At 40.3% G+C, this 12,656-nt stretch overlaps 1 protein-coding gene across 1 annotated transcript in view; it reads left to right on the forward strand.

The window, feature by feature from the left end:
- Chic1 (cysteine-rich hydrophobic domain 1) overlaps positions 1–12,656 on the forward strand; it is a 44,074-nt gene that overhangs the window by 12,661 nt on the left and 18,757 nt on the right. Inside the window, exon 3 of the mRNA NM_001401184.1 lies at positions 6,920–7,075. Coding sequence (NP_001388113.1) covers positions 6,920–7,075 — 156 coding nt within the window. The remainder of the gene's footprint in view (positions 1–6,919; positions 7,076–12,656) is intronic.

The following is a 12,656-nucleotide window of genomic DNA, read 5'->3' on the forward strand; positions in this document are numbered from 1 at the left end:
ATGCACAGAACACATGAAACTCAAGACGGATGACCAAAATGCACATGCTTCACTCCTTCTTTAAAAGGGGAACAAGAATACCCTTGGGAGGCGATAGGGAGGCAAAGTTTAGAACAGAGACTGAAGGAACACCCATTCAGAGCCTGCCCCACATGTGGCCCATACATATACAGCCATCCAATTAGACAAGATGGATGAAGCAAAGAAGTGTAGACCGACAGGAACCGGATGTAGATCTCTCCTAAGAGAGACAGCCAGAGTACAGCAAATACATAGGCGAAGGCCAGCAGCAAACCACTGAACTGTGAACGGCACCTCCGTTGAAGGAATCAGAGAAAGAACTGGAAGAGCTTGAAGGGGCTCGAGACCCCATATGAACAACAATGCCAAGCAACCAGAGTTTCCAGGGACTAAGCCACTACCCAGAGACTATACATGGACTGACCCTGGACTCTAACCTCATAGGTAGCAATGAATAGCCTAGTAAGAGCACCAGTGGAAGGGGAAGCCCTTGGTCCTGCCAAGACTGAACCCCCAGTGAACGTGATTGTTGGGGGGAGGGCGGTAATGGTGGAGGATGGGGAGGGAACACCTATAGAGAAGGGAAGGGGGAGGGGTTAGGGGGATGTTGGCCCAGAAACCGGGAAAGGGAATAACAATCAAAATGTAAATAAGAAATATCCAAGTTAATAAAGATGAAAAAAAAAGTTACATGTTTATAACATAAATACAAGTTTTACTTCCTTAATGAGAATCTTTTTCTCCAGTAGGTACTACTTCATTAATATAGATTAGTGTGGATTATTAAACCATTTCTCTAGTAAGGGGAGGCCTTCCATAAATATGAAAAAATTAAATTAAAAGTCTTAATTCCCAATGTAATACTCCTTGTGTAAATTGTCTTAAAATGGATAACTCTAATACCTAGCAGAAAAGAATTACCCTTTATTAAAGAAAATCGGTCTTTTGGCATGAGTGAATATTCTTTTTTTTTTTTTTTTTTGGTTCTTTTTTTCGGAGCTGGGGATCGAACCCAGGGCCTTGCGCTTCCTAGGTAAGCGCTCTACCACTGAGCTAAATCCCCAGCCCCATGAGTGAATATTCTAAGTAGCTAGTTTGAGGTAAACAAAATTGCAGTGAATTAGGAAAACCTAAAAGGCCATTTCAGGAATTTCACAACTCACTATTAACCTTTTGCTTCTTTTGTGTTAATTCTTGTAAGTGCAGAACAGTGAGTTGTTCTGACATGATAGGACAAATCATGTAGATAAGTGTGTTTATATACCTACAGATAGATTCTGGTAACCAGAAAGTGAAAGGCCTACATAAGTTTTCAAAAGGAAATGAAAGTGTCTAGTCCTCAGCTTGAAAGTAGCAAAGGGCATTATGGGGAAAGCAGTGTATAGTGTTAGGAATGGGAAGCCATAAAAATTGACCCCAGTCTATTGTGATCCAATATGACAAATGATTGATAGGCCCGTGCTTGTCACAGTGAGAGAGGCAAATCAGTCCTGCTGGGCTTTGCTTTACTTTTAGTCTGTTTGTAGAGTCTCCTGCATCCTGTTATAAAATATTATGACCCTTTCCCCCACCTTCCTGAGGGTGTTTTCTTTTTTCTTTCCAAGAGAGTCAAAAGGAATGAAATGTTTCTTTACAACCTACTGTCCAACTAGAAAGTCAGAGGCTCCCAGCCGACCTAATACTAGAAATAGTTGTATAGAAGCAAATGAGTCCAATGGTTGGGAATCTGTAGTTAACCAAACATTTCTCTCCATGTTTAAAGTTGAGAGTTAGTCAATTCTCATTCCCTACCTCTGTTTTATGACTTATACTGTTACTCAAATGCATTCTTTTTTCCCCAAACCCAGTCTTGGCATCTTTTTGAAGTCAATGCAGACTGTAGTTTGTTGTTTAAGATTCTAGTGAAAGTTTTTCTTCTCAATATACTTGTCTTATGGCCCAAAATTTGATTTCTCATTTTTAGTAACTTGAGCATTTGAATTTTAGTTTGTCAGTAGTAAGAGAGTATCTGTTAAAAGGTAGACTATTGAAAAGGGGAAATTGGCAAATTTGAGGAGTGCTGGTGTTTTCATTTTCTGAAACATGTAATGAAAGTTTCCTAACAAACTGCACATAGGTATATATGGTGTCTAATTGCTTTCATTCACGTATCAGATTGAAAGCCAGCCTTCCCTTCCCTCAGACTTCTAAGACTGTTCTTCCCTGCTAGAAATAAACCTTATACATGGTTTTGTTCTTTTGGATAGAGTCACTTACATGCTTGCTTTTTTTTTTTTCCTTCGGAGCTGGGGACGCGAACCCAGGGCCTTGCGCTCGCTAGGCAAGCACTCTACCACTGAGCTAAATCCCCAACTCTACATGCTTGCTTTTAAAAGTTTCAATCATGATCACAAACTTTTTAAGAAGTCCTTTCAAGGCTAGCAAGATGTCTCAGTGGGTAAAAGGTGCTTGCCAACAAGCCAGACAGCCTGAGCTGGATCCTCAGAGCCACACAGTGGCTCTGACTGACTCCTGCAGGGTGTCCTATCTGTGTAATCACGTACACAGATGGATAAGTAAATAAGTGTAACAAATGTCTTCTAAATAAGCAAAGCTCAAAAAAGGCAACACTGTAGATCATCTCCTCATACTGCAAAGTGATACCTGACAATAAGAGCTAGAAGTCAGGTTGAGAAAATGGGGAGGACACCAGAGTTGCACTGATCCAAACAACTGGGGTGGATATGTTTCCGGGCCACTAGCTGATGCAGGTGATGCCAGGAGAACACGAAAGACCTCTGGCCTGTGGGAGCAAGCTTAATGTGACAAAACGAGTAAGCCTTTGCTGAATAACCATTCTGAAATAAAAGTATATTCGTCTGACATAGAGAAGGTATTTGTAATTCATTGTCACAATATGAAATCAATTTTGTTCTTTAAAAAGAAAACAGAATTGCCCGAATCATAGAGTGACTACAGTTATATCCAGTAGATTTTTTTTTTAGAGGAGAGGAATAAAACACAAGATAGTAGGAAAAAGCTGTTCTCTAAGCATTCCCAGGCAGTGAGGTAAAGGGTCCTGTTTTTAGAAAGCGTACACATTGTCAAGCCAACAGTGCTTAAGTGCTTAAAGAACACAGTTAATAGTCTTGTTTTGCCTGCAGTCTTACCAGGAGATATGCATTTTCTAAGGGCCTGATGTCCACTAGGCAGTGTGCTAAGTAGCTTTAGAGTTCTTACCTCATTTATTCTCCAGATTTTTTTCCTAACAAAAGGAAAAAATTACAGCCTGTGCATAGGAGGAACCAATGTTCCACAGTCATGACAGAATAAGGGAACAGAGAACTCCGGCCCCTCAGGGAATTCTGTGTGTCCCTTAGAAGGTGGTAATGAAAAGTCCTGTGAGATAGAAACTATCTTTAACTGTTACTTAGTGATTCCCTGCAATGACAAGGAAGTTACATGCTCCTGTTTGGGACACATAAATCTTTACACAGTAACTTGGAGGAAGAATAACCAGTAGGACACCTGCTTACCATGGGCTAGCCCCTGGCTTCCATCCCTGGTTCTGAAAAAATGGGAGAGGAAGAAAGCAAGGGAAAAGAATAGCTCTGAGGGAAACGTCAATGTTCTTCAGGTCTTGAGTTTCTCAGAACATTGACGTTTCCCTCAACGCGTGGCAGATTATCCTTTTATTTGTAATCGATGTATAAGAAAACTGAGGCTTTGCCCTCACAGAACTCAGACAACAGCTTTTCTATCTACATCTGAGGTGTGATTTACAGACTTTTCTTTTCCAAAGAATTCTAGATAAGAAATTCCTTCCAAGTTGGAACTTCAATTTCCAGTGTCCATTTCAGGGTTGGAGAGATGGCTCAGTGGTTAAGAGCTCCGACTGCTCTCCTGAGTTCAATTCCCAGCAACTACATCGTGGCTCATGATCATCTGTATAATGAGAGCCTGATGCCCTCTTCTGGCCTGCAGGGAAACATGCAGGCAGAACCCTCACACATAAAATACATTAATACAATACAATAAATTAATTAAAAACAAAAACTATACCATCTCACCATATATACATACAAACACACACACACACATATATATGTGTGTGTGTGTGTGTGTGTGTGTGTGTGTGTATATATATATATATATATATATATATATATATATATGGAATTGTAATTAAGAAAAAATAAACGAGCCAGTCTTAGCTGGTTGGTACTAGTACACAGTTTTAATCCCAGCAGTTGGAATGCTGAGGTAGGCAGATCTCTGTTAGTTCAAGGACAAACCTGGTGTACACAGTTCCAGAACAGGCAAGTCTGCACAGAAAAACCCTGTCTTGATTTTAAAAAAAAAACAATGGGGAGGGGGGGATGAGATGACTCAGTGGTTAAGAGCACTGGCTGCTCTTCCAGAGGTCCTGAGTTCAAGCCCCAGCAACCATATGGTGACTCATGACCAATTTGGTGAGATCTGGTGCCCTCTTCTGGCCTACAGGTATACATGCAGGCAGGACACAGTATACATAAGAAATAAGTAAGGTTGGAAAGATGGCTCAGCGTTTAAGAGCACTGGTTGCTCTTCAGAGGTCCTGAGTTCAATTTCCAGCAACCACATGGTGGCTCACAACCATCTGTAATGGGATCTGATGCCCTCTTCTGGTGTGTCTGAAGACAGCAACAGTGTACTCATACAAATAAAATAAATCTAAAAAATAAAAGAAGAAATAAGTAAATCTTTTTTTAAAAAAAAATTAGATGATTTTTATCTGTGGTTTTTTTCCCAGACATGGCAAGAAGTAGAAACATGTTTCCTGATTTAGCTTCAACATATTTTCTGATTTCAATTATAAAGCATAATTCAATTATAAAGCATAACTTATTTTTATGTTTACCCCCAGAAATGTCACTTGGAATTCTTGGTGCCCTGTGACTGCCACTGTATCATGTTGTTAGCAGTGTAGATGGTGAATGGAACCCGTTTTCTCTATGTAAACTTCATTTTAAGGTCTACAGTTTCAAAACTGGCAAGAATAGCCAGTGTGGGGGTTGGGGACTTAGCTCAGTGGTAGAGCGCTTGCCTAGGAAGCGCAAGGCCCTGGGTTCGGTCCCCAGCTCCGGGGGGGGGGGGGGGAATAGCCAGTGTGTGGACTGAGTAATAACTTACAGGTGACACAAACAGTCCTAATAAAGCTTATGTACTTAGTGTTTTCATCATTATCATGCTGAACTGAGTCTTTATAGCATCCATTAATACTTATGTTTGCGGGGCTGGGGATTTAGCTCTGTGGTAGAGCGCTTACCTAGGAAGCGCAAGGCCCTGGGTTCGGTCCCCAGCTCCGAAAAAAAAAAGAACCAAATACTTATGTTTGTGTGGATTCTAAGGCATTACTGTTAAAAGGAAATAAACGTACCTTCTGTGTGACGAGTGAAGTTTTTAGATTTGTGATGTCACACGTCATCCTGTAGCTTTCATTTTACAGCAACTTATTTTTGTACCATCATAAGTTTTGCCTTTACAACCAGATGCTGAAAATTTTCCCATGACTTTTCCATCTGCTCACCTTCTAAACGATGTGGTATCATCTTGGTGATCCAGAAACATGATTTTACCAAAAACACACTATTCTTAATGTTCCTTTGAATCATGTAACTTGAAAGGAGAATTTTTGGTTCAAATCTTTTTTTTTTTTTTTTTTTTGGTTCTTTCGGAGCTGGGGACCGAACCCAGGGCCTTGCGCTTCCTAGGCAAGCGCTCTACCACTGAGCTAAATCCCCAGCCCCTTGGTTCAAATCTTAACTAACATGCATCCCACTCATGGTTTTGAATAGACCCTGTCATTGTTTATAGAAAAGCACAAGCAGCTACTTCCAGGAACAGGTAATTAACTAGAAATATGAAATTTGTGTAAACACTTTCAGCCTTCAAAACTCAGAGTGGTTATGAGTCTGATGTGCGCTGAATGCTAGGAAACAGCTTTAAACATAATTACCAGATACTATTTTTTGTTAATGTATTTCCCTGAAAACAGCATCAGGTTTAACTATTATATTACAGATTTCCAAGAAAAAAAAAAGGTATTAAGAGAGTTTATTTGAAAGTAATTGCGCTGGTTCAGCTGGCTTCCCCAATTTCTGCTCCCTGGGAGATCAGTGTTGTGAGTGAATGTGAAATGGGGGGCCTCCCCCCCAGTACTCTTTTCCCTCCTGGGCCCCATTCACATTACAACCTCTTCCCAAGTCCCCAACCCACCTCCCCTTGAGAAAAACTGGACATGGTGATGGGGAGGGGAGCTGGCCAGAGGAGGACCCTTTTCTGTGGCATTAGATGGGGGGGGGACAGCTGGGGTTCCCCCACCCATTCCACCTCCCTCTAAACTGACAACCCCCAATCAGTGTTTGAGCCTCCTTGTTCCCTTGGCACCCTTAGTGAATCCTTGGTGATGATTTTGACAACTTGAGGAATAAATGTCAATTCTCATGGGGAAAAAAAGTAGTTTATTATCAATGCCTGTTTTAATCCCATTTCCGCTGGTTAGTTGTTTGGTTTGTGGTCTTGTCTTAGACTTCTAACCATAACCCAGCTTTGAGTCAGGGTGCCTGAAGACTCTGAGCACCATTGCCATAACAAGAGTGTTTGCAAACAAAAGTGCTTGATGTGTTCGTTTCCTTTCCTATCAGTCCTGGTGCTCTCAGTTTATTGTTAGTCATTTCAGAGCATTGTGGATACAGTGCAAAGTTCTAAAAGCATGAAATTGTATTGCTTTACTCGCTAAGTCTTCCAAGAGTCTATGATACAGATTTATGGAGAAAATGTATCTAGACATTGAAATATTTGTGATAAGGCATTTTCCTTAGGATTAAAGGTCATGGGGAACTGTCCACAAACTCTTACAGAGACTCCCCTGTTTTAGGTGGCTCCAGAAGAATTTAAGACCAGCATTGGCCGCGTGAACTCATGCTTGAAAAAGGCTCTCCCTGTCAATGTGAAGTGGCTGCTATGTGGATGTCTCTGCTGCTGCTGTACCCTGGGGTGCAGCCTGTGGCCTGTTATTTGTCTCAACAAAAGAGTAAGTATAACCAGCCTATTGTATGACAATAAAAGGAGCTGACATTTATTGGACACTTATTATGTGTTCGAAGTGTTTCCACGATTTATTTAACTCCCAGAACAATGCTGTCTTTATTTTAAAGCTAAAGAAATTCTGGGACGAAAGAAGAAGTCACTTATTCAACCTTTATCAATACTTTATTACTTAATATGAGCTTATACCACTTGCAATAAATGCAATTTAATTTATATATTCAAATATATATGGATTACTTTTTCCAAAAAAAGGAAAACCCAAAGGGATGGCTTAAAATAATTCTGAACTGCAGGTGGACTGGAGAGCACCTTTGGCTCTGAAGCCAAGCAGAAGGACCAGCAGTCCTCAAAGGAGAAGAAAGCCCATAGGCTTGAACATTCTTTTATAGTTGTGTCATGCATTTAGGACATTGCCTTCATTTTGTCTACTTTAAAATTTCATTTTTATTTCAGGGCTGTTTTCCCCAGTGGGAGGACATCTTTGAAAAGTCTGATTAACAGGCAGGGATTACACTGCTGTTCAATTCCCAGCAACAATTCTGCACAAGCATATGCGCTTAAATCCTAGCACCCATGTCAAATGCCAGACATGGGTAAAAACAAGGGTTACTGTGGCCATCAGCAAGAGACTCTGTCACAAGGAAATAGGATGGAGATAAAGAAGGACTTTTTCCTCTGGTCTCCATGAGCACATACAGCCACATGCACATACATGTGCATATAAACCATGTGCATGTATACACATACATACAAATTATGATTAAATCCAATGAGGGAAAAATACCCATTTTACCTAACATTCTTTCCCTACTACCTACTAATTTGTTTAAATGGCAACTCTCATGGAAAAAAAAAGTAGTTGCATAATATTATCAATGCCTGTAAGTGGACTTATTGTAAATAACAATTAGTCCACTAAGTTGGAAATATTGTCAAGAAACACTCGTTTTATCTTGCATTTTCTCTTAAGTTCTTTCATAATTACTTCAAAAAGAAAGATAATAAAATGCTGCCAACCCTGTGCCTTTTTTTTTCTTAACCTAGAGTGTTGTACATGCCAGGCAGGTGCTCTACCCTTGAGCTATATAGCCCTAACCCTTGTTTCTATTTTAATACAGGATCCTATTAAGTTACCCAGCCTGATTTCAAGATGGGGTCTTACTGTGTATCACTGACCAGCTTTTTATATAAGTCCAGGCTGACTCTGAACTCACAGAGATCTGTCTGCATCTGTCTCTGCCTCCTGGGTACTAGGATTTAAAAATTCACACTACTAGGCTGGAGAGATGGCTTAGCAGTTAAAAGCCCTGTCTGCTCTTCCAGAGGTCTGGAGTTTGATTCCCGACAACCACTTGGTGGCTCACAACCATCTGTAACCGGATCTGGTGCCCTCTTCTGGCCAACAGGCATACATGCAGGCAGAACACTGTATACATAAGAAATAAATAAATCTTTAATGGGGGAAAAACTCACACTTCTGCATACCTGGCCTGGGCTAATCTTAGACTCCCTGTGTAGCCCAGGAAAGCTTTGAGTTCATGGGTTTTTTTTTTTTTGCTTCAGTCTCCTAAGCAACTGGGATTATAGGCATGTGTCAACAGGTGCAGCTCCCCTATGACTTTTTAGAAGTAGATTACTGATTCCCTTAATAACCACCAGTAGCTTAGAGCTTTGCTTTCAATACGGTCTAATTTGTTTGTCAAAACAAGCATAGTATTTTCAACTGACTTTCTACAGGTTTAAAAAAAGCTGACAACACAATTTTTAATTGTATCTTTTAGAAGTTAAAATCAATAACCTCCACAACTTTATTTTAAAGCCTCAGTGTGAATTAAATCATGATTTGGATGTCCCATGTGTAGCCAGTTTCAATCACTGAGAAAGTTTGGAGTTTTAATGCTATCAAGGATATTTCTCCCCTGAAACTTATTTTTGCTTTGTTCATCTCAATAACTGTACCAGAGGAACTGAAACAGAAACATCTTTTCATGTCCTGTGTTTGTGCTATGAGTATTCTGATGGAATATTCAATGAAAGCTGAGATGATGCTGATTCTCTGGTATCCCTTAAAGAGTTTATACTAGGGACAACAGGGTGACTCAGTAAAGGTACTTGATGACAAGCCTGCCAAGTCTGCAGTTCAATTTCCAGACCCATATGGTAGAAGAGAGATTCAACTCCCACATGTAGGCTCTGATCTCCACATGCATGCACATACTCACATTTTAAAAAATAACAAAAAAGGGCTGGAGAGATGGCTCAGCGGTTAAGAGCACTGACTGCTCTTCCAGAGGTCCTGAGGTCAATTCCCACCAACCACATGGTGGCTCACACACACACAACCATCTGTAATGGGATCTGATGCCCTCTTCTGGTGTGTATGAAGACAGCTACAGTGTGCACATATAAATAAAATAAATAAATCTTTTTAAAAATAAAAAAATAACAAAAAAATCTTTGAAATGACAGTTCAGGCTGGGGATAAAGCTCTACTGGTAAGGTACTTATCCTGCATATATAAAGCCCTCCAACACTGAATAAAGCATGTATGATAGCATGTCTGTGATCCTAACACTTGACAGGAAAGCAGTAGAAGCAAGAGTTCAAGGTTATCCTTGGCTACATAGTGGGTTTGAGGCCAGCCTGGCCTCTATAAGATTCCCTCTAAAATGATCCTTTAGTGTCAATTTGTGAATCATTAATTACCCCAAGAATGAAACTATTTCTCTATATTTTTGACCATTTAAATTATTATCTGCATTTAAAAATTAGAATCCTGGGGACTGGGAGATGGCTCAGCAGTTAAGAGCACTGACTGCTCTTCCAGAGGTCCTGAGTTCAATTCCCAGCAACCACATGGTAGCTCACAACCATCTGTAATGGGATCCGATGCCCTCTTCTGGTGTGTCTGAAGAGAGTGACAGTGCACTCACATACATAGTATAAATAAGTAACTTTAAAAAATAGAATCCTGAAACCACAGATCAATGAGCCAGCACTTGCCCAGCATGTGTGAAGTTCTAGATCCTACCCCTGGCACTTAGCTAATTAATGTTTAAAAGAAGATTTGTGCCATCCAGCCTGTTTCTTATAAAACCTAAAGATCTGAGAAGACTAGACTTTAATGAGAGCTAACTGTGGCTACCACATAGTTTTGACTTAACTGCTCTAACATATACTATGGAAGGAGCTATGGCTTGGTCATGCCACCACTCTTAAATATGAAATTACTTTAAACCTTTCTCTGTTTTTACTTTGGACCTTGTTAAATTGAGAGGGTTATTTAGAAGCCAGAGCCTTCCTTTTCCCGTGTTTTATAAAGCAGAACTTGTAATTTACCATCATGCTTGACTCCATGTTTTGGTTTGGGTTGGTTTGGTTTGGTTTTGTGGTATTTCAAGACAGGGTGTCTTTGTGTAGTCCTGGCTATCCTATGTTCACTTTGTAGACCAGGCTTATCCTGAACTCAGACCTGCCTGCTTCTGCCTCCTGAGTGCACTACCATACCTGGCTAGTTTTTTTTTTTTTAATTTAAGTATGTTTTACATTTTTATTTGTCGTTTTTATATTTTTAATGATTTATTTTTATTTTATGTGCATTGGTGTTTTGCTTGCATGGTGGTGTGAAAGTATCAGATCTCCTGAAATGGAAGTAACAGACAGTTGTGAGCTGCCATGTGGGTGTTGGGGATTAAACCCTGGTCCTCTGGAAAAGTAGCCAGTGCTCTTAACCACTGAGCCACCACTCCAGCCCCTAATCTAAGTATTTTTTAAAAGAGAATAAAAATGAAACCCCTATGCATACATCATGTCATATAGAAAAGGAATAAGGCTTGTGGTGAAAGACAAATAGTTCTATCTGCAAGCTGTGTTCAAGCATTTTGTTTGTGCCTTTTATAAAATACCTTCTGTTCTCTTGTGCAAAGAAGACTTGAAACTATTCCATACAGTATTATAACTTAAATGTAGCCTGCCTTTGAACCTTTTAGGAGGAGGAGAAGGAAGAGGAGGAGGAGGAGGAGGAAGAGGAGGAGGAGGAGGAAGAAAGAGGGAGAGGGAGAGGGAGAGAGAGAGAGAGTGAGAGTGAGAGTGTGTGAGTGTGTGTGTGTGTGTGTTGAGATTCATATCCCAGGCTGTTCTTGAACTCACCATGTCGGTGAAGATGGCCTTGAACTTCCAGTTCTGCATCCAATTCTGAATGCTAGGATTATATATACTACTATAGTGCTATTATGCTTAGTTTATATAGTGCTGGGAATGCAATCCAGGGTTTTGGGTGTATGCGGGGCAAGCATTATACCAACTGAATTACATCCATAGCTCCAGCCACTATTGCCTTTTTGTTTTGTTTTGTTTTGGCAGCAGAAGGTGGGGGGGGTTGGATTTTTGGATTTTTGGCTTTCTGGCCTTTTCAAGGATTTGTCTGTGTAGCCCTGGCTTTCTTGGAACTCACTCTGTAGAGCAGGCTGGTCTCAAACTCTGAGATCCTTCTGCCTCTGCCTCCCAAGTGCTGGGATTAAAAACATAAGCCACTACTGCCCAGCCCAGCCACTATTTGCCCATAGCCATTTATAGAAATATTTATGTTCATAACATAAGTAATACTAAAGGCTAATGCATGCGCTCCTGCTCCCGAATTCACTGTTCAGTCAGTTTTACTGGCTAACTGCTTTACTTCATAAGGTGTTCTTGTTTGGTTGGTTTTAGTTTTGTTGTTGTTGATTTTTAAGATTTATCTATTTTATGTATATCAGTACACTGTAGCTGTCTTCAGACACCAGAAGAGGGCATGAGATCCCTTTACAGATGGCTGTGGAGCCACCTTGTGGTTGCTGGGAATTGAGGTCAGGACCTCTGGAAGAGCTGTCAATGCTCTTAACCGCTGAGCTTTTGTTTTTCATTTTTTGGTTTTTGACTTTTGTTTTTTTGGTTTTTTGTTGTTGTTTGTTTGTTTGTTTGTTTGTTTGAGATGAGGGTCTTACTATATATATGGAGACCAGGCTGGCCTGAAATTCACAGACTTACTTGTCTCTGCTTCTGGAGCACTGGCATTAAAGGCATGCACCACTATGTTCAGCTCCATGCAAGATTTTCATCTGCTTTCTTATGTACAGTAGTTGACAATGAGCTAACTTGATACATAGTTAATTGGGAGAGTCACCTATCCAGTTATTTTTCAAGTACTTTTTAAAGAAAGAACCTACATGCTATAAAACTTACTCATATTAAGAAAATGAATTGGCTGGAGAGATGGCTCAGTGGTTAAGAGCACTGACTGCTCTTCCAGAGGACCTGGGTTCAATTCCCAGCAACCACATGGTGGCTCACAACCATCTGTAATGGGATCTGATGTCCTCTTCTGGTGTGTCTGAAGACAGCGACAGTGTAATCACATACATAAGATAAATAAATCTTTAAAAAAAATCCTATGGTGCTGGAGAGACGGGTCTGCAGTTAAGTACATTAACTGCTCTTTCAGAGGTTCTGAGTTTGATTCCCAGCAACCACATGACAATTCATAACCATCTACAAAAGTATCCAAGGCCCTCTTCTGACATGCAGAT

The sequence above is a fragment of the Rattus norvegicus genome, chromosome X (assembly GCF_036323735.1).
Source record: "Rattus norvegicus strain BN/NHsdMcwi chromosome X, GRCr8, whole genome shotgun sequence".
NCBI lineage: Eukaryota > Metazoa > Chordata > Mammalia > Rodentia > Muridae > Rattus > Rattus norvegicus.